This window comes from Delphinus delphis, chromosome 3 (genome assembly GCF_949987515.2).
Source record: "Delphinus delphis chromosome 3, mDelDel1.2, whole genome shotgun sequence".
NCBI lineage: Eukaryota > Metazoa > Chordata > Mammalia > Artiodactyla > Delphinidae > Delphinus > Delphinus delphis.
Genome location: NC_082685.1, coordinates 107,096,951 through 107,119,233, shown reverse-complemented (window position 1 = coordinate 107,119,233; position 22,283 = coordinate 107,096,951). Strand labels below are relative to the sequence as shown.

The 22,283-nt window shown below is 35.4% G+C and overlaps 1 protein-coding gene across 1 annotated transcript in view; it reads left to right on the top strand.

The window, feature by feature from the left end:
* XRCC4 (X-ray repair cross complementing 4) overlaps positions 1-21,569 on the top strand; it is a 261,129-nt gene extending 239,560 nt beyond the window's left edge. The window contains exon 8 of the mRNA XM_060009195.1: positions 20,563-21,569. Within this exon, the coding sequence (XP_059865178.1) occupies positions 20,563-20,674 (112 nt within the window). The 3' untranslated portion in view covers positions 20,675-21,569. The remainder of the gene's footprint in view (positions 1-20,562) is intronic.
* The last annotated feature ends 714 nt before the right edge of the window (positions 21,570-22,283 follow it).

The window sequence follows — 22,283 nt, the reverse complement described above, 5'->3', positions numbered from 1 at the left end:
AATCAAACCACGAGAAAAAAATCAGGCAAATTCAAATTGAGTACATTCTACAATATAACTGGCCAATAATTGTCAAAATTACCTCAAGAAATGACTGAGGTACTGAGAAAGGAGTCTAAAGAGATGTGATTACTAAAGTAATGTGTGATTTTGGACTGGATCCTTTTGTTAGAAAGGATATTGTTGGGACTCTTGGAACCTAAATAGAGACTGAGGATTAGATGGCAGTAATGTGTCAGTGCTGATTTTCTGATTTTTATGGTTATATTGTGGTTAAGTAGGAAAATGTTTACAAGGACATTTGTGCTCACCAAATACTCACTAAAGTAGTGAGGTAGCAGAGGCAACACATTGGCAACTTATTTTCAAATAATACTGTTCCTTCAACTTTTTCTTTCAACCTCAAAAATAAAATTCTTTTAACATGCTACAGAGAGGTACCATTTAACATCGTTTTGGCAAAAATTTAAAGTTCTGACGGTATCAAGTGTTGGAGAGGAATTGATCAACAGGAACTCTTAAACACTGCTAATAGGAATGAAAATTAGATCAAACACTTGGAAAAACAATTTGTTCTGTAAAAAGGTTAAAACGTTCACATACAGTATGACCTAGAAATTTAGATTCTAGACATATTACCAAAGAGAAATTCTAGTATTATGTGCTCTAAAAATTTCATATACGAATGTTCATAGCAGTGTTGTTTGTATTAGATACATAGATAGATAGATAGATAGATAGATAATGTGTGTACATACACAACTATAATATGTATACATATGTATATAAAATCACACAATATAATATACAACAGTGAAATGAATGAGATGGAGGAATCATAGTTACTTAATGTTGAGTGAAAGAAGCAAGTCACAGAAGGCTAGCAATAGTGTGATTCCATTTTTATAAAGCTCAAAAATAAAGTAGGATTTATACATTATTTAGGAATCTGTACATGTGTAATAAAACTCTCCTTTTATGGCAAAGGAATGATTAACACATAATATAGGATACAGTTATAACTCTGTGGGGAGGCCAGGGGATAAGGTTGGGGAAGGAGCATGTTGGATGTAACAATATTGGTAATTTTGTATTCTTAAATTAAGCTGTATCAATGCATTAGTTTGATTTGTTATGATGATTTTTATATGTATTTATATAGTATGTATCAAATATTACATAAAACTATTTTTAAGTTATTGAAAACACTGAGTAATTTAAGGTAACAGGTTTGAGTTTTCCCTTTTGATGCTGGAGAGAAAGGGGAAGACAAAGCAAATCAATCTGCCAGAACATTTTTGACTATGTAGTCAAACAATAAAAGAAAACCCTGGGGCTAAAGCATTAAAATACAGCTCAGTATTATGTCCCAAGGGCCCAGGTTATTTGAGAATACTTACAACTGTTTCTACCTCAGCCTTAAACTACAACAGGGATGGTTGGGTACAATATTCTAGATACCTTTGATGCTGTGTGCCCACCTCGTATATAGTTTCCTAACCAAAGTGTTCCATAGAAGTAGACTTTGGCATGCTGATTTTCTTTGTTTTAAAGTGTCTCCTCGAAAAAGAAAATTAAACTCTTAAAAGGCTTTGCTGTTAACTAGAGAGGTCCATCTCTACTTGTCAGATGGTGCTCTGACACATGAAGAAAACAAGCAATCGATTATGTAAATAGGTAGACAGCTTTATGAAACACAGACTAGTGACCCTTGGAGCTCAGAGAATCAATGTTGTAAAACATAGATGATTCCTGACAGCTTTTACATGGGTTTTGTTTATCTGCAACGAATCCATATATATTGAATCAACATTTAAACTATATGCAAAAGAAAACATTTGTAGTAGTTTAATACTGAGCTCACATTCTGAGGTACTGTACATGAATACTTACCCTAACAATCATTAATTAGATCTATAGGAGTTGTACGGCCACTAAACATTTTATTTTCTGTTGAAGTAAAATCCTTTGAAAAGGAGAGGATATAATGTAAACTTTATTGGCACAATCTTTACTAATAAAATGCAGCAATAGACATCTGTCCCAAAGATATTTGACTGAACACATATAATCATCACTTACCTCACCACAAGGATAATATAGCAAAGCAGCAGAAGAAGAGTTTATATTTTAACATCTCAAAGTACCCATTTTTGTATTTTCCACTACTTCAGGATGGATAGTACCATATGGCTTCCACATAAGTGAACCTGTTACCAATAAACTAGGACCAATGTGTAATTACATTTTCAGTGATTCATCTGTGAAACACCCTGGGTTATTTTACATGGAAGCATCTGGTTCACATGTGTACAGTGGTTATTCTGTGGTGATTGACATCTGTATTCTTCTAATAAAGTCCCAGTCTCCCAGATGTGAGCCATTGCCTTCTTTCTTATACAGACAAAACCTGCGTTTGAAAAATCCTTACCTCAACCCTGAATATGAACACTTCAGCCTTCTACACACACACACACACACACACACACACACACACACACACCCCACTTGCACTGTGACTAGAACATAATGTAAATATTTCATGCAGTGTATTTCAATTGTTGAACAGATGTATGTGAGCACCTTTATCTCTTTCTATGTTTGTTTATACCATGACATCTGTTTTAGATTTTAAGGTCAAAGAGGGCAGTGACCATGTCAATTGACTATTATGCAGACAATGTCCAGTAAAGCATAATTCACTCTCAAATGTTTATTAAGTATTTGTCCATTAAGATGGTGATGTTAAGGACTTTAAGGAAAAATAGAGCTTATAATCTGACTGTAAACACCTTTTTGCGCTTTAAGAAATATTTGCTGTAAATGGCCCTGCTTTCAATTTCACACATTATAATTAACCAGGTAACACATAAAGCTATGTTTTTTTGAGCAGAATTAGTTTACTTTATGTTAGAATAATTCTGTAGTGATGCGTGATATGAGATTTCAAAGAGGCAGAGTTCAGGGCAAGTTTCATGAAGGTGTAGAATTTTAGCTGAGCCTTCAACATTAAGTAGAATGTGGGCATGTAATAATGAAGGAAAAGACATCTGAGGCAAAGGGAAAAAGGGAAAGAGGCACTGGTTAAAAGCATGGAGGAGGCCAGCAGGCCTGGGTTCAAGTCTTGCATTGGCCATTTATGAATTGTGAGAACTTGGGTGAGTTGCTCAAATATCTAAACTTTTGGTTTCCCATCTGGAAAACAGAGACCATACAGGACATAAGATTATCGTGACAATTACATGAATCAGGAGTTTAACACAGTACCTGGCATAAGGAGAACATTTAACAAGTGTTAGCTGTTCTTCTCAGTGATAGATTAGCAACTTTGAATAGACTTTCAACAGAATTTTGAATATTGAATTTGAAAAAAAACAAGACAGGGAGGGCAGCTTCAGACTGTGTTGGAAGATCTAAAACTTCCAGGTGGGATTCTTATTTGTACCAAGAAAGGTCAAGTTTCTCTTCTAAAAAAGTTATCTTTTTCTGTCTTAAATTATTCTCTTCAGTTACGTATGTGGCAGAGTGACATCAGAGCATGATTATGTATACTTGAATTAAAATATCAATATCTCAATGAATAAAAAACTTTTCAATGAGTTGTCACCTTTGTTTTTTATCCTTTTACTTATCCTCTGCACACGAGGCTCAGAAACATTGTATGCTCTGACTCTCCCTGAATTCTGTGAAAAAACTCTTTGCCTTATCTCCAAATTGATAATAACCATTTATTTCATGTTTAAGAAAGAGAGTTTGGCCCACACGTCAACTAGCAGACACAAAACACTTATCTTCTGTAATAGGTCAGATGACCTAATCTAATTTCCCCAAGGAAAATAAATAAAAATAGCAGTCAGTATATAATATTTATGCAGTCCACCTCTGAAGTCCAATAGCAAAACCTTTTGACTTAGAAGCAAAGTGAGGGTGGTCTTCAATGAAAAACATAAAGAATTTCTAACTATTTTCTATGTTGGTAATATTTTATTTATTTTATTTTAATGAGTACTCTCTTCACTTTCCCAGGTTTTTTTTTTCTTTTTTTAATAAATTTATTTATTTATTTATTTTTGGCTGCATTGTGTCTTCATTGCCGCGCGCAGGCTTTCTCTAGTTGCGGTGAGCGGGGGCCACTCTTCATTGTAGTGTGAGGGGCTTCTCATTGTGGTGGCTTCTCTTGTTGCAGAGCACAGGCTTTAGGAGCATGGGCTTCAGTAGTTGTGGCTCATGGGCTCTAGAGTGCAGGCTCAGTAGTTGTGGCACATGGGCTTAGTTGCTCCGTGGCATGTGGGATCTTACCAGACCAGGGCTCGAACCCATGTTCCCTGTATCAGCAGGCGGATTCTTAACCACTGCGCCACCAGGGAAGTCCCACTTTCCCAGGTTTTAATCACTATTTTTTTCCAGGTTTATATGTGTTGTTACTGTGTTTGTTCTTAACATAGAACTTTTATCTAAAATTAATTTAATTTCCAGGTAGTTAAAACACATATATGCTACTTTCTTCGTTGTGAGCTGTACTTTTCCCCTGAGCATTCCTAAGAGTAGGAAATTTCAGGAACTATAGTCAACCATTTTCAATTAGAATTAAATAGACCTGTTGTCTTAACATTACTTAGAAAGAGTATATTTAAGGATGTTCATTGAAATGTAATTTATAACAAGTATTTAAATTATTTCTAGTATTTGTCTATGGATCAAGATTAGTTATAATTTTAAGGTAGCTCAGTGTGATGGAATACTATGAGGCCATTAAAAATGATTATGTGGACCCATAATTCTTGACAAAGAGAGGTATTCCTCAATTAATTTTTAAGAAAAATATAATAAAAAGTACTTTTCATAGTATAGTTATTTTAAAAAGACTTTGTATATATAATATCATGTATATAAATTCAAAAAAGATATACTAAATATCAACAGGTGAATAGACAGAGGATATCTTTATTTTATTCTAAAATATCAACAGGTGAATAGACAGAGGATAATCTTTATTTTATTCTATTTTGATGAAATTTTTGAAGTCTTTGTAATAGGCATACATATTACTTTATATACCCCCAAATAAATAATTTTTTGTTGCTTGCATCTACTAGGATTGTTAACAGGATTTTAGAATTTCTATATTTGAAGTCTAAGTCTTCTTAAGAAATGATTAGGAAACTTCATTATTTCTTTTTACCAAATGTTTAAGAAGTAACAATTTCATGCTAAGGAATTTTTTTTTATTATGATTCAACACCCAAAATAAGTTAGGGAGAGAAGGTTATACAGAAAATTTAGATTCATAACTTTGGATGAAACCTAAAAGTTACACTAGTCTCTTCTATCCTGAAAATACAATACTAGAATTTTGGACCTATAAGGGAAATTCAGATGTGGAAATAACCTTTTAACCCCATCCGACCTAAATGTTGGCTATTTGGATTGGGTTTGTCTGGATAGTGTCTATCATTATTTTAATAAAATTCTCATGAGTATAAATAAATGTTTCCCTTAAATATTCAGTGTTCTGGGCTTCCCTGGTGGCGCAGTAGTTGAGAGCCCGCCTGCCGATTCAGGGGACACGGGTTCGTGCCCCAGTCCGGGAAGATCCCACATGCCGCAGAGCGGCTGGGCCCGTGAGCCATGGCCGCTGGGCCTGTGCGTCTGGAGCCTGTGCTCCGCAACGGGAGAGGCCACAACCGTGAGAGGCCCGCGTACTGCAAAAAACAAAAGAAAAAAGAAAAAAAAAAATATTCAGTGTTCTGATACAGCAATCAATTCCATTTTCTTTATGAGAAAAGTTGCTTAAGGAAAGAAAACAGTTATTGCTATTGTGAGTAAAAATTACTTTTAATCGTTAATAATCAAGTATCTCTTCAAGAGTTATGGGAAATTACCATGTAGTAAACATCAAAATGTGTAACATGTTAATTTTTATGCGTACAACTGCAAATACAAATAAACCTTCCATAAGCACAGATGTGTTCCTGACATCTACATTTGGAAAGTAAAATATTTTTTTAATCTTATAAATCAATACTTTGTACATACTTCATCACACATGTTATATTTAATTATTCAAATACATTTTTGTTCAACTGGACTGTGAGATTTTCAAAGTCTGGGATTATGTTTTATTTGTTCATCTCAGAAGCTGGCACAGTGCCTTATACTGAGAAAATATTGCTTGAAATAAGGAATGTATGAAAAACAGATTCTTATAATTATGTTGACCACTAGTTCTCATCATTAATACTTTCTAATAGTTTGTCTATATCATAGGCTAAATAGTCTTAGTGGAACGATCTGAGAAAATCTGTTATGTATAACATTTCTAAAAAATGTATCCTGAGTTTGTTTAAAAACAAACTCTATTAAGAACAATTCTTTCCTAAGTTGTAAATCTCCTATATGTGGTTAAACTATACAAAGATAAGCATGGTTCCTGCCTTCTGGAAACTTAATACTCTTAAAAATGGAATTTTTAGGTGGTCCTTCTAGTCACTTCCAAATTTCTTAGTTATAGAAAAGTGTCCAGTGATAGATTAGGAAATGTCAAATATCTTTCTTCTTTTGCAGTATGATAAGTGGGCCTATTTTTACAGAAAGCAGTAAAAGAATGCACTGTAGACAGCAATTTAAATGAATTAAGATTTAAGATTTTCTCTGATTACCCATCCGCAGAGGCCTAGTAACATTTTGAGGGGACTTTGGAGGTTATATATATTTTAAGGGAAATTATGATCAGACTGTAGAATCTAGCTGAATATTTTCCATGCATGGTTATAGCCTGTTCAATTTTCATGGTTGTCTTTTGGGGCTGCATGTGAATTTATGGGTGACAGCTTTCCTAATTCCAAACAAGTGTTAGAATTTCTTGGTTTAACATTTAATTTCTGTTTATGGTTTCTGATTTTTGAAATCTGATTCTTTTTCTTCATTGGTCATTGAAGGTGAGATTGTTGGTGGTAATTCCGTGTTGCTAACAGGGGTCACGTTTCTTCTCAGAATAAAGGATGTTTGGAGATGAAGATTTTATTTCACTTCTGACTTTTACTTGCATTAGTAATGAAAGTGTGATTGCTTCTTACTGTTGTTGTTTCTCAATAACCAGATAGAAGAGGTTTAAATTAACTAACACTCCTAAAGCTTAAGTAATAATAATAATAACTTAATGAAACTTAAGTTAATAGAAAATCCAACTACCTAGATCCTTCTAGTAGTTGGATTCTGAGTGTGTGTTTATTTAGAAGTTGACCAGCATTTGCTAGTGAGGCTTTTAGCCATGAGGATTGAAACACCATTCATTTAACCATAGATCTCCCTTCCCAAACATTCCAGTGAAGTGGAGTATAACTAAACTAATGGTATTGTGTGAACTTGTAAGCATATAAATTTATAAACATCCAAAACTACTTGGAAAAGTAAATAAGTTACTTCATGATGGAAAGTGAGCTAACTAGTGGCCAGCAAAAGTTGTCAGAAATTAAAATTTCCTTGCTGAAGTATAAATTTTATGTGATTGTATTTCTAAAAATCTATATAGTTGCCCTTCTGATCTGGAATGGTTTTTATTCTGTGTAAATTGTATATGAAACTAGCTATAGCTTTTTCATACTCAGCTCTTAGAGAAAAAAGGCAAACACCCTCAATAAGACACTTCTTAGTCAGTTTCAGTGCACATAGTTCATTATTCTAGGAATTGTGCCAGATTCTGAAAGAAGCGGTAATTCTAAATCATAGTCCTTGTTCTCTGATTGCTTACAATATAAGTGACAAAGATGTGCAGAATTAAAGTCTGAGGTTGATATTCCTTCCTTTGAGAAGTGGTTTCTATATCCCCTCCCCTTGTATCTAGGTGGGCTTTTGACTCTTTTGTAAACAGTAGAATGCAGGAGAAGTGATGCTCTGTGATTTGCAGAGAGGCTAAGTCAACAAAGGCACCTCATGCTTACAGCCCTAAGCTTTCATGTAAAAAGTCTGACTATCCTAGGCTGCCAGGCTGTAAGGAAGCCAAGCCACTGAAGAGTCTCCAGGAGCCAGTCCTACTCTTTCAAGGTTCCCAACCAAGCACCAGATATGAGTGAATGAGCTTTTCAGAGGATTCCAGCTCCCAGCCATCATGTCAGCCCCAGTTTTTCTGGTATCCCCAGTTAAGGCCCGGATACCATGGCACAATGACAAACCATCCTCACTGTGCCCTGTGAGATTCATGGAAAGTATGAACATAATAAAATTGTCATTGTTTTGTGCCACTAAGTTTAGGGTCGTTTATTACACAGCAATAGGTATAGGAACAAAGAGCTGCTTGATTTAAGATGTACTATGGGAGAATAGGAGATAATTAATTCCTCTGCCTAGGAGGGTTTCCCAGAAGCAGTGACATCTGAACTTGGCTTTTAATGATGAGTAGGAGCCTGCTAAGTAAAGAAGGCAGGAGAAAGAGTCCTCAAGCTGAGGGAACTGTATGGAAAAGAATGGCAATGAAGACAGAATGATGCATTTGGTGGATGACAAGAAGTTTGGTGTGGAAGAGCATTGGATAGCTAGAACCAGAAAGGCAGACATGAAGCTAGAAATTTTGTGATTTTTTTTTTTTTTTTTTTTTTTGCTATGCCAAGGGAGTTTCAACTACAGCCTTGTAGGAGTACAAAGTAATAATCAGACTTGTGTTGTAGAAAGCATTTGCAGCAGTTGGAAGATGGGCTGAAGGAGAAAACAATAAAAGGCAAGGAGAAATGTCAATAATTGTACAGTTCAGATGGCAGATGATCAAAGCTGAGATATATAGCCTTCTTATAGTAGCAAAATAAGATCAGTTAGGTAACAGTGGTTATTTAAATTGCTGATCAGTTATTTACTGAATGTGTCTGTTCCAGCCTTAATAATTAAGTGCTACAGCCAGTCCTGCATTTTGGCAAATCAAACCAATGCCTTTACAAGACACTGATCTCATTACATTTGTTAATTATAGTTCAGTGCCATGTAAAAGCTTCCTCCACTATGAATTTTGGAGAATTATGACTAAATAATATTATTTTTAAGACATAGATTGCAATGGGACATTTAAACGAATGAGAACAAACTGTACCAGTTAATACACTAATGGAACCATATGTAGCACTTACTCTACTTCCTCAAAATAAACATTAGTTCAGTAAAAAATCTTGAAAAAAATGGTAATTTATGTAATCATAAAGATATCACAATGAGAAAGGTATATAGTGCACTTAGTAAAGATAGTTATCTAGACATAACACACAACTGCAGTCAACATCTTTTTGTGTAGATTGGATTGCAGTTTAGTAGTGACATTTGAACTTTTATTGAAATCATAAAACCATACATGTAATAAACTTTTCCAGGGCAAAAAGGTTAGATAGGTCTTTCTCCAGTCATTCTGAGCATATAGACTGAATCCTCCATGGCTTATACTGCCTTATCTCACAGTGACTTGCCACCAGTTGTGAGGTATAGTGATTTGTTTTAAAAACATTCTATACAACTTGGTTTTACTTTACACTTTGGTTATATTTTTAAAGTCAACTGAAAAATGTAATCTTTTTAATTCAAAATCAAAATCCACAGAATTTTGTAGATTGTTTCCATCTGCCTTCTTGCAGTGCTCTGACTCCTTTCTGGCATGTTTCTTTAAGACAGAACATCTCCCAGAATTTGAGCAGAGACTGTCTTTACATTTGCCAATAATACCACATTGAGTTAGTATGCTTTGTGAAGAGATGTTTTTTGTTTGTTCATTTTATGTATCAGTTATATGATACTCATTTTATCTAAAAGTTCTGTGATGTTGGTGGTGTTACAAAGTAGTCTGTCTTCTTTAAAATGTCTGACTGCCACATGATCCTTGGTCACCCATTCCATGAAAAGCTAGGAAAATATTCAGGAAGGATTTGGGGCAGACTGATACTCAACAAATCAAAAGGGAAAGAGATAGGTAGGCCACAGCACAGGATGGCACTGATGAGAGGTTTGCTGCTTTGCGAGCCAAGGAATTAATTAGAGTGGGTAGTTTTGAGAACACTAAGAATCAAGTCCACTAGCAAGGACTAAAATAATGGAAAAATCTGTTAATTAAAATAGAAACTGAATTCTTTTACTATAAAACAAAAGACAGTGGAGCTTTAAGAGAGAGAGAGAGAGAGAGAGAAGGCAAGGGAGGAGAAGGAGAAGCCTAACAAAGCAGAGTATTTATTTGCCGGGAAACTACATTCATTCTTATTTATTTACAGGTCAAAAAAAAAATTACCAGTGAAAAAATTCACCAAGTATTTCCCTGAAGAGAAAAAGCAAGTGCTTTTCAAGTGTTAAGAAGGAGGTTTACTGGTGGTTAGGCTAATTAAGGATCAAAACTCCATTCTGAATAGGACAGAATGAGTCCATACATCAGTACATAATTAGTTTAAAAAAAAATCCCATTGTTTATTGGTCCAGAATAAGTGTGAGCAATTGAGCAATTGTTTAGGTTCAGTTTGGGTCTGGTGTATGAAGGTCACTGAAAGTGCGTGGTCTGGACACACTACAATAATTTGCAGGACCAGTGTAAAATGAAAATGCAGAGCCCTTTTGTTCAAAATTATTAAGAATTTCAAGACAGTGACAACAGAACATTAAAGCAGGGATGAGGCCCCTCTAAGCTTGTGGCCTTGGGTGACTGACAGCACAGTAACACACCCATGAAGGTAGCATTGTCTGTGGAGCCTCACTCGTTAGAGCTGTCATAGTGAAACAGTCTCTGTGTTATCCCCTAGACAAGGGTTGTAGTTAGTGTATGTTCAGGGGAGCTCAGCCGCTCAGGGTTACCTCTGCCTTGGACCGTTTGTTTGTTCACTTTATATCCCAAGCATCTTGCACAGTCTCTGACCCTCGGTAAGCACTCAGTAAATAGTAGACACGGTAGGTGATGGATGATGTAGTTGACAGCCTATCTCAATGATTCTGGTTCAGTTCTTCTCTAGATAAGAAGCCCCAGTGTGGATTCTTTTGAGTTTCAGGTCATATTGCACAGACTTTGCAGATGCCTCCTCCAGCCAGCTTGAAGGTTTCTTTTAACTCTGGGCCTTGTGGGTCCTGCTCTTACTCAAAGCCTGTTTCTCTGTTAAGTGATCCTGAAACATTTAAACTGATAGATTACAGTTGAGCCCTAACCAAGTTAAGCCTGGAGCAGTAGGCAGAATACTGCATTCCCCACCCCCTGCCACCAAAAAAAGGATGTCAAAGTCTTAATTCCTGGAACCTGAGACTATGTTAGAGCACATGGCAAAAGGACATTAAGGTTGCAGATGGATTAAAGTTGCTAATTAGCTGACCATAAAAGTAGCTAAATTATCCTAGATTATCCGGGTGGGTGCATTGTATCACAAAGGAAGAGAGAGGCAGAAGGAGAGTCAGAGAAAGATGTGACAAAGGAAGCCGGCTCAGAGTGATGTGATGTGAGAAGGTGTCCACCTGCCATTGCTGGCTTTGAAGATAGAGGATGGGAGTAGCCTCTGGAAGTTTCTCCGCTAGAGCTTCCAGAGAGGAGCACAGCTCTGCCAACACCTGCATTTTAGCCCAGTGAGATGTGGGTCAGATTGCCGACCTCCAGAACTGTAAGATAATGAATTTGTGTTGTTTTAAGCTGCTATGTTATGGTAATTTGTTACAGCAGCAGCAGGAAACCAACAGCTGGTTCCACATTGTGGTGAAACTATCACTCCTGGTTCCTGGTTCATTAGAAGTCACTAACCTCCATGGCTGGGTATTATTTTCTGCCCATGTTTTTTATACTTCTCTTGGTAGCCTGAAGTAGAGTTCTTTTTTTTTTTTTTTCTGTGTTTTTATTTTCCTTCATTGGACCACTACATTTTTGGGTGCAGGCTAGTAGGTATTATATTCTCAGGAAAGCAAGCAATGCAGGCTGTTCTAGAAACACTTGTTTCTTGGGATATTAGTAATTGAGAGATAGTGAGAAAAGAGGCTTTGACTGCCAAATTCATTTGTAAAACTGAGGATAAACAAGCTATTTTTTTCTTAAAGCACTTTAAAAAGATATAATCTGTGTATAAATTGTTTTTTTAATCTCAACAGTTTAAGAGACTATCCAGCAAAAATTATCCCTGGCCTTCAGCCAAAACTCCTCTCTCCAGAGTCGGCCATTGCTGGTTTCTTGTGAATCCTTCCAGAGATATTCTGATATTCTATATACATATAAATGCACACATACACACACACATATAAATTTGTACATATATTTATGTGTGTGTGTGTGTGTGTGTGTATATATATATATATATATATACACTCTAATTTTCTACACACGCTCTCCTGCACCTTGCTTTTGTTTTACTTAATAATTTAACAAGTTTATGGAATGACTTTAATAGCTTTAAATGTATAATATGCACATGAAACACTTAGAGGACTTAATGGAGAAAAATAAATACTTTCCAAACATTTTAGACTGCAGATTTTATTTTTTAGAGTGCCTCATGGAATTACTTTTTCAGACACACTGCACAGCACCAAGTTACCTTTCTCTGCAGTAGAAATAAGAATTAGTGACTCCCATATACTGCTATAGTAAGAAGGGTATGGATTTCGGAGTGAGGGAAACCTAGGCTAATACCCTGGCTTCACTGTTGACTTGCCTGCCTGCTCACGTTCATGTTTACTGGCTGTGTGGCTTTGGGCAGGTTGCTTAACTTTATTGAGGCTTCTTGTTAATACTGTCTACTTCATTCATTCAATCATTTGTTCATTAATTAATACATGCAATCATTGGAACGTTTATGAGCCAGGTCGTATAAAGCAGAGTCATTCTACTTGAGAAGCTTCTAATCTAGTGAGGGAGGCTTCATTTGTAGCACACCAAGTAGCAAAGAGCAATGGCCTATCTTAAAAATAAAGTTGTGGAAAATAATTTTTTATTAAGATGACAGTTTTCTGCTTTTATGCGCACAGATCACCAGTAGCAAATGTCACCTATACCGTTTCAAAACTTGTAAGGGATGCGGGAAGTTTAACATAGGGTTTTTCAGGTATTGAGTTTTTAAAGCATGTATGGGCTTTGATATTGCTGATCTAATGAATTACCACAGTAATGTTATTTATCTAAATAAAGTAGAGTAAGAATGACAAAATCTTCCAATTTATTATTATGAAATTCCTACATAAATTCTGGCATCCTTGTGGATTATGGACATATTGATCCTAATGTTTGTAACTTTAAATGTTAACTTGGATAGAACTAGAGAATCTTATTTTCAAACCCATAATATGAATATTTTACAGGGAAATTTTATAATTATTCTTTCCCAATATCTATAAAGCATGTAAGTGCATTTTAACATTGTATATTTACTCTTCATAATTCTCTATTCTATGTTTTATTCAAAATTACTTATTTCAAAAGCCTATTTCTATTTTATTCTTGTTCTTGATAAAGTTAAACAGCAAAAGAATAGTCATTAAAAAAAATTTAGGAATTTAGTTGAAAATAACTAACACAATTTATTTATTTGCCATTTTGGTTACCAGAAAGAAAGTTTCAACTTCTTTTCATTTTCTCAGACTAGTGAAATGCTGTCTAGGCCTATTGAATTCCAGACAATGTTTAGAATTCACTTGTTTACTGAATCCTGATGACTTCAGTCTGTTAATTTATTTAGGAGATGCTTTTGGTTTTTATATGGTCAACTAGAAATGTGTAGCTATTTTCCCATTTATTCAAAGTTCAAATATTTTTTTAAATACTAAAATTTAATTTGAAAATACAATGGTAATGTTGGTGATGTCAAATCTTTAAGCCCATTATTTATAACTTTTCCATTTAAAAGGTGTTTCTCTAATTGAGTTTGTTCCATAATGAGAACTCTGTTAAGGCCAGTTCGATAGCTGTCTAGTTATTTAATAGTAACAAGCACATAATACTCTGACTTGGCTGTTTTTGTGGTCATTTTGATGAAGGTTTGATTTGTTACATCCTAAAAAACAAACCATTAGATATTTGGCTTTTATTATTACCAAATAATGTATGTCTCAACCAATGTTCAGGTCTGTTTCTCTCCTAATACATTGCCCTTACCTCATCTCTCATCTTCATCTCTTGCCACACATCTGACCTCTACCCCAGTCCCAGGGGAAAGTCAGAGGTGAGGTGGATAGATGCCAGGGAAGTTGCTAGTAAAACAAAGCTCTCTTTCTCTCTCTCTTTTTGTCTCTATCTGTCTCTGTCTCTCTCTCCCACTCTGTCTCTCTATCTATCTATATACATATATATATATAAAAAATATATTTTATCCTAATGTGAGAGAAAGAGCTACTTAAAAATGCTCTGCTTTGGTGGCCAGGCAGGAGTTGACCATTGACCATTTTGCTAGATTTTTGCTCTGACGGCTGCAGTCCAAGGGTTTAAGACTTTCTTCCTCCCAAAGAAAACATTCCCTGTTCTTCTTGTCTGTAACGAATCACAAGCATAGCAGCATCCTTCTAGCTTATTCTTCTCAGCTCCAGATAATTCTTAGTGGGTGAAAATAATTTACCTAACATGCGTTTACAGATTCAGCAGTCAAAGTTGTATAGAAAGCCAGCATTTGGGTGGCAAATGGGAGTAGCACAAGCTGTGGGCACACAAAATAAACTTGGTTCTTGGCTGCCACAACAACTCTCTTCCCTGGTTCTCCCCATATCTCTTGAATCGTTCTATTTCAGTCTCCTTTTATTCATTTCTCTCTCTTTCCATCTGCCCCTGTAATTTTAACATTTCCCAGGATTCTATATTAAACGTTTTTTCTCTGGTAGACTCTCTCTGGGAGTTTCTTCAACTCATTTGAAGATCTCTTCAACTCATTTGTCTTTAGTGGCCAGTAGTAATGGTAGTGACTGCTATCTCTGTACATGTAGTCCAGTCATCTCTCCTGAGCTCTACATCTATACAAGCATTTACCTACTCAACATCTATCTCCATTTAGATATCCTGCGGTCACTTCAGTGTCACCCGTTATATCTGAAATGGAACCCTTTATGCATAGTACTCAACCTGCCCCTTCTGTAAAACCATCTTCACAGTTGCCAAAGTTACAAGACTCAGAAATCTGAGAGCATTGTCTTGGAAGAGCAAATAAGATCCAGAACTATTATGTACATACACAGATACACACACACACACACACACATCAGTGTTCAAAGAGTAATATTATATAGTTTTGCATGTTTTTGACTTTAAGTAAATAGAATCATATTGTGTATTATTTTGTGCCTTGCTTTTTTGTTTGTTTGTTTGTGTTTTTGTTTTTTGTGGTACGTGGGCCTGTCACTGCTGTGGTCTCTCCCGTTGCGGGGCACAGGCTCCGGACGTGCAGGCTCAGTGGCCATGGCTCACGGGCCCAGCCGCTCTGCGGCATGTGGGATCTTCCCGGACCGGGGCACGAACCCGTGTCCCCTGCATCGGCAGGCGGACTCTCAGCCACTGTGCCACCAGGGAAGCCCTGTGCCTTGCTTTTTTGCTCACCATCATGTTTGAGATTCGTGCATGTGTGTAGCTGCATCATAGTCCATGGTGTGAAAATTCCATAATTTACTTGCCCATCCTGTGGAGAGACATTTGGGTAGTTTTCAGTTTTTCACTATTATAAATAATGCACCTGTGAACATTTGTGCACATATCTCCTGACACACATATGCAAATATTTCCTGGAGTATGTAACTAGAAGTGGAATTCCTAGTTATAAGTACATAAATCTTCATGTACATGGACAGTTATTGCCAAATTGTTATCTAAAGTAGTTTCAAATGTTTATACTCCAGCCAGTAGTAATTCATCTTGTCATTTCATGTTCTCTGTGATCTTTGCTATTGTTGGACATTTTCATTTTTGCTAATCTGGTATAAAATACTTCATACTGGTTTTTATTTGCACTTTCTTGGTTTCTAATGAAGTTGAGCTAATTATCATATGCTTATTTGCCCTCACTGTTCCCTCTTCTTGGAAGTTCCTGAAGTCTTTGGCATATATTTTTTAATAATGTTGGGGTTTTAAAAATCGTTTGTAGGAATTCTTTAGATAATCCTTTGTTAGTAGCATATGTTGCAGTATTTCCTCTCAGTTTGGGACTTGTCTTTTCACTGTCTTTAAGATGTCTATTGATGAATAGGAGTACTTACTTCTAATCCTTCTAATGTAATTGAATTTATCTATCTTTACCTTTATGGTTTCACTTTCCGCCTTAAAAAAACTTTCTATCCTAAGATCCTAAAGAAATTCTCCTCCATTTTCTTCTAAATGCTTTAAAATTTTGCCTTTTCTCATTTAAATGTTTAATTCACCTGGAATTGAATTGTATGTGTAGGTAGAGATATAGTTAAGCCACATACAAATTGACTTTTGGTTTTTGACTTTAGAACCATTGTTTGTGTCATAGTCAAAGGAAAATGATTTTTCAAGTGTCACAGTGCCATCAATCATTACACCTTTTCCTGGACCTCTCAGTCTGCTCAGACTGGCACCTTGACATTTTTCAGAAATATTATTTTCAGAATATGTTATAAAATGCAAGTAATTCACTCCAAACAATACTAATGATTCTCATTTAAATAAGAAAAGGTTGATACTCCAGCCATGGTAATACCAATATTAAACGTGGCTGAGAAAATGTCTTTACAAAATGAGCCAATAACTGGAAATAATCATTGTAAAAGATGCTGATAATTTAACTCTCAGTAAGTTAGAAGTCAATCATTCATTCTAACATTTTAGAGAAACTTTCCCAGGGTGAGATATTACTTTTGACAAATCTAACTTCTGATCTACACTATTTACTGTTAATTAGATGGTGGTAATGCAATTTTGATTCAAGTTATAGAGTGTGTGTGTGTGTGTGTGTGTGTGTGTGTGTGTGTGTGTTTTAATGCAGTGTGAAATCGAGTAATAAAACATAAAACTCTCTGCAAATTATCGAGACTATAAGCCATTTTTTAATAAGGCTGTCATCTGGAGAAGTTTCATTTATTCACTTTATTTGAAAAATCCTTATACTTTAGCCTTTAACTCTACAAAGACAATTTCTTATTCTCTCATTAACCTTTCCTTTTTAATTCACCTTTTTTCATTTATTCCACAGGTATTTATTGAGAGCCTGTATTTTGCAAAGTAGTCTATTTGAGTATAACTGTCTCAGAATTTAGGGACTGAAAGAACTTCCAAGATCATTTATAGTAACCTTAACTTTCTACAGCTTAAATCAAGACAGAGATCCAGAAAGGTGCTGCCACCTGACCAAAATCTTAATGTTGTGAAGCATAAATAAAGATTGCCTAACCTTGGATTCAGGATTCTTCCTTTTGAACCATGTTGTCCATAAAAACTATCTAAAAGTCTACTTGAATCCTATATACTGATGTAATACTTATAGAAATTCCTAAAGGGATATATCACTGTGAACAAATTATATTACACAGTCATTGCCTTAAAGCTACTTATAAAATGTTTAGGGTGAAAAAACATATTTGAAAAAAATTAGAGAAAGTAAAAAGCTTGGCTGAAAGATTCCTTAGGGCAGAAATTATGTGTTACCTTTATCACATTTGTTATATTTCCCTAACACAATGACCTGATCATAGTACATACTTAAATATTGATTAAAGGCAAAACTAGTATTGAAATATTGGGTGCAGACATTCGGTACTTTAAATGATTAGAGAAAATGAAAATCAGCTTCAATGTGGAAAGTTTAAAAAAAATGGAAAAAAAAAAGTCTTCATGGAAGATTTAGAATTTATAGTGGTCCATAACTAGTGGTTGTAACTTAGTTAGAAAGAGAGGAACTCCCAAGTTTCAAGTTGCTTCTTTAGCTCACTTTCTATTAAGACTTCAGGTACAGGTTTCTGAGTTATTTGCTTTCAAATTTCACCTCTAAGCGTGAATGCTTGGAATAAGCATGCTCGTGAAAAAATAATATGATAAATATACTAAGATATAGGTATAAGGTTATTGATCATTGTGCTGTTTATAAGAGCATTAAGAAATGGAACCAACCCAAATAGTCATCAGTGTATTCTTAGTATAAACAAATTAAAATTAATGAGTATAGATCTAAATATATTTTTCAACATGCAAAGACATTTCTAATATATTTTAGAGTAAAGACATCAAGCTGCAAAATTATATATATAATCTCATATTTGTAAAAAATAAGACATGAAAATACAGATGATATAAAGTAGGATGATGGACATTTTAACTTTCTTCATGTTTTTCAGGAGTTTTATAAAGTCTTACAATAAACATTTATTACTTATAAAAATGATTAAACTATTTTTTTGGTTGTGGGGAGAGTTTTAAATTTACTCTGTTGACTTACCACAGATATGAAAGCTGTAGAACAATGATCTCCATTCATGGAACAGCTTTCATTGAACACCTATTATGTACTAGACACTAAGAACAAAAGAGTCAAAATCTATATCTTAGGCTCCCCATGACTTTAGAAAAAGATGGGAATCTTAAATGGAGAACCAGGGATCTATTCCCTTCAGACTTGTCACTTCAGAGTGGTCCTTTTGTCATATGCTGATTTTTTTTTAACTAAATTGATTACTCTTTGTGTTCTGGTTGTACAGTGTCTAGACGACGAATGAAATTACAGAGGTTTTTCCATATCTGGCTTTTTAATTGAAATAATTCAATTCTGTCTTTTGCTAGGAGGAGAAAAAGCAATTCTAAGATGTATAATGTGTTTTGAGTTGACATTGAAAACTTATACATGTAATAATTATACTTCTGTACTGTATCATTTTCTCCTTCTATGGAATATATTTTTAGATATTTAATTACATGTTACAGTAATTATGTCAGTATTTATTGTTAATTTTAGCATTGAAACTCCCAGAGGGTAGTACTTGTCATCTTGACAATGCATTAATGCATAGCACCTCCGCATTCCTGTGAGGGTTATGTTATCTGAACTTGGCCTGCTCAGGATAAGACAGAACATGTCCCAGGCCTAGTAGCAGCCAACCATGGTTAATTGTATGCAGTCATGAGGCCAAGGAGGACCCTGTGGTGGATTCATTTTTAATAATCTGTGCAACTAAGTATGGGTGCAGGCTTTTGGAAGTACTCATAATCTGAACATAACATTTGGGGATCTTTAGTTGATTAGTCTTTTAAATTAAAGAAACTATTAGCAGGAGCTCTTTTGTAATTTATGCAATATTAGGAGCTAATAATAATATTTTCCAAATGTTTTATGGGAATTTACAAGCACTTTCATTTATAACATCTCATTTAATCTTTAGACCACCTCTGAGGTGAGAGAACAGAAGTCCGGTTAGGTTAAATGACTTGCCTAAAGTCACATGGCTAATAAGAAGTAGACCTAGATTTAAACCCTATGTGTCCTGACTTCAAGTCCTATTCTTTTTGTGTGTGTGTGTGGCTGTGTTGGGTCTTCATCCCTGCGCGCAGGCTTTCTCTAGTTGCGTCGAGCAGAGACTACTCTTCGTTGTGGTGCACAGGCGGTGCATTGTGGTGGCTTCTCTTGTTGCGGAGCATGGGCTCTAGGCGCATGGGCTTCAGTAGTTGTGGCATGCGGGCTCAGTAGTTGTGGCTCACGGACTCTAGAGCACAGGCTCAGTAGTTGTGGCACACGGGCTTAGTCGTTCCACGGCATGTGGGGTCTTCCCAGACCAGGGATCAAACCCGTGTCCCCTGCATTGGCAGGTGGTTTCTTAACCACTGACCCACCAGGGAGGTCCCTCAAGTCCTATTCTTTTTTAGCTGTACCAAACTGCTATGATGCTTCTGCCTTTGTAGTTGGAAATATGGGCATTTTACTGAGTATTACTGGGTTGATTCAGACCAGGTTTATACAAGGGTATAAATATACATTCCTAGGGTCTTCTTCTGACTGAGCTCTGTTACCCTCCAGCTCACCAGTTTTGAAACACCAATTATCCGTTAGTGATCATGCCTTTTATCCTAGGACTCAGAGAACATTTACATGAATATAGAGATCAGTCCATTGATGTAGTAACTACAGTACTGAAACTGAATAAATTTACTTACTAAATGAAGATATGTAGATTCAGTAAAAGAATGGACCAACAGCATTTCATCAGCAACTGCTAAAAACGTGAAGTCATTATATACACACTTACAATCAAATGACCACTAAAAGTAATTTATGTGATAGAACTTCCCGCTGTTGAGATTCAAATGAATGTTAATAGTTAGAACTTAAGGGAGCCGAAGGAAAGTGTAAATTGTGATAGAATTATTAAAGAAATGGCTTGAGAAATCTTCAGTATCTTGGCATAAAAGTACAGCACAGAGGATATTTTATTTCTTGACCTTAATTATGAATATTGTTGTAGGCCCTTGAATTTTCGTTAGCTCAGAATAGAGGCAGATTAATTCCAAAGCAGTTAAAGAAATTAAATGCCTTTCATCTCTCTTTATGTTAATGCAGCAGTTTGGAAGCAGGGTTTAACTTTTATTTCACTTATGTATCTCTTAATTTTCTTTTACTCTGTATGTAGTTTTTCAAAATAAAATTGTCTTGATTTTTCTTTTTACTCCAGGCTTGATCCTCCACTACCTGAGATGCTGAAAAAGGATCACAGCCCAGCTGAAAACATGTCTTTAGAAACTCTAAGAAACAGTAGTCCAGGAGACCTCTTTGATGAGATTTAATTGTCTCAAAAAGTACTTTGATGTTCACAAGACTGTGTTTTCTATTCATTTCCTTAAATGACAAAAGAAAAATTTCAACTCAGCAGCAGCTCTTAGTGTGCTTTACAATGTAATTACATACACACTGAGCTGAAACCATTATGCAAAATGGATTACACATGTATATGAAGATATGATTTGATGACAGTAGTGCATTATTCTAAACTATTCATTCAGCATGCCTAGAATTAGATAAAATCTCAGACCTTTTTGTTGCAAAGGTCACATTTACCTTATTCAGTTCACACATATTATATGTAGTAGCTATCTATTCTGTCTCAGAAGATTTTGAAAATAGGACAAAGAAAATGTCTACAAATTCTTTTTTGAATAGTCATATTCTGAACACTGATGTTTGAGCATTTTAATTTGTGGAATGATGTGTAAAATCTATTTTTAGTTTGTACACAAACAACCTGAAAATCTGATGATAAAACTTTTGATTGAAGATTTTGTGTCCTTAATAAAAGATGTTATTTAGTTAAACTTTTTCCTGCAATATAGTAACAGGTCTTTATAGAGTATATATTAATATAAATGTAACCCTGTTTTGTATCAAAGAGTGTTTTTCAGAGATTGTTGATAAAAGGTTTATCTTATAGGTACAAGGGCCCTCTTTGAAGATAAGGACCTTTTCATATCCACTTATCTATCCCCATTTACATCTGGCACAGATTTGTTTTTTAAATATTCATCGTTTCTACTTCCTGACCTCTCATTCACTTCTATCCAGCTGAACATCCATTCCCTCCATGCCACTCAAGTTAACAGTGACCACCATGTTGCTAGTTGGTCCTTTCTCAGTCCTCATTTTACTAAGCCTCTCAGGGAAACATTTGACAGCCAATCACTTCTCCTTAAGAAACATTTTCTTCACTTGGCTTTTGCAGTAACATATGCTGTTTGTATTTCTCTTCCATTCTGGCCACTAATTTTTTAGACTTCTTGGCTGAGTCCTTCTCCTTGTCCAACAGTTAAAAGTTTCAGTGTCCTGGGCTTAATCTTTAGACTTTTCTTTTCATTACTTACATTGTCTCCCTAGATTATCTGTGGTTTTAAATACCATCTATATGCTAATATCTCCAAACTTTAAATACTTCCCTTTCTTCTCTTCCCTTCCCTCCTCTCCCTCTCTCTCTTTCTTTCTCTCTCTCTCCCCAACTCCCCCCTCCCCCCCACCCCCGTTTCTCTGTCTCCCTATAGAAAGTAAGCCCCATCATAGCAGAGGCATGGCCCTCTGGTTTATCTCTCTACCTTCCAGTACCTAGGACAGGGCCGGATTCATAGAGACTTAGTAAGTGTTTGTTGAAGGAATAAATGCATGTCTATCACGTAGTAGCCCCTCAAATCATCTAGTTTCTTTAAGTTACTAGATCACTTTGAAAAGAAACTCATTAAAAGATTGAAATTTAGCTTGATGATTTGATACAAAGAAATAGTTGTTCAGAAAGCTCAACTACCTTTTGTGATTAATTATAAATAAATATACATAATGTTTACACATAGGCTTGACTACAGAGAGAGAATGAGGAGGAAATTATACATTATTGTTTATATCAGAAATAGGATT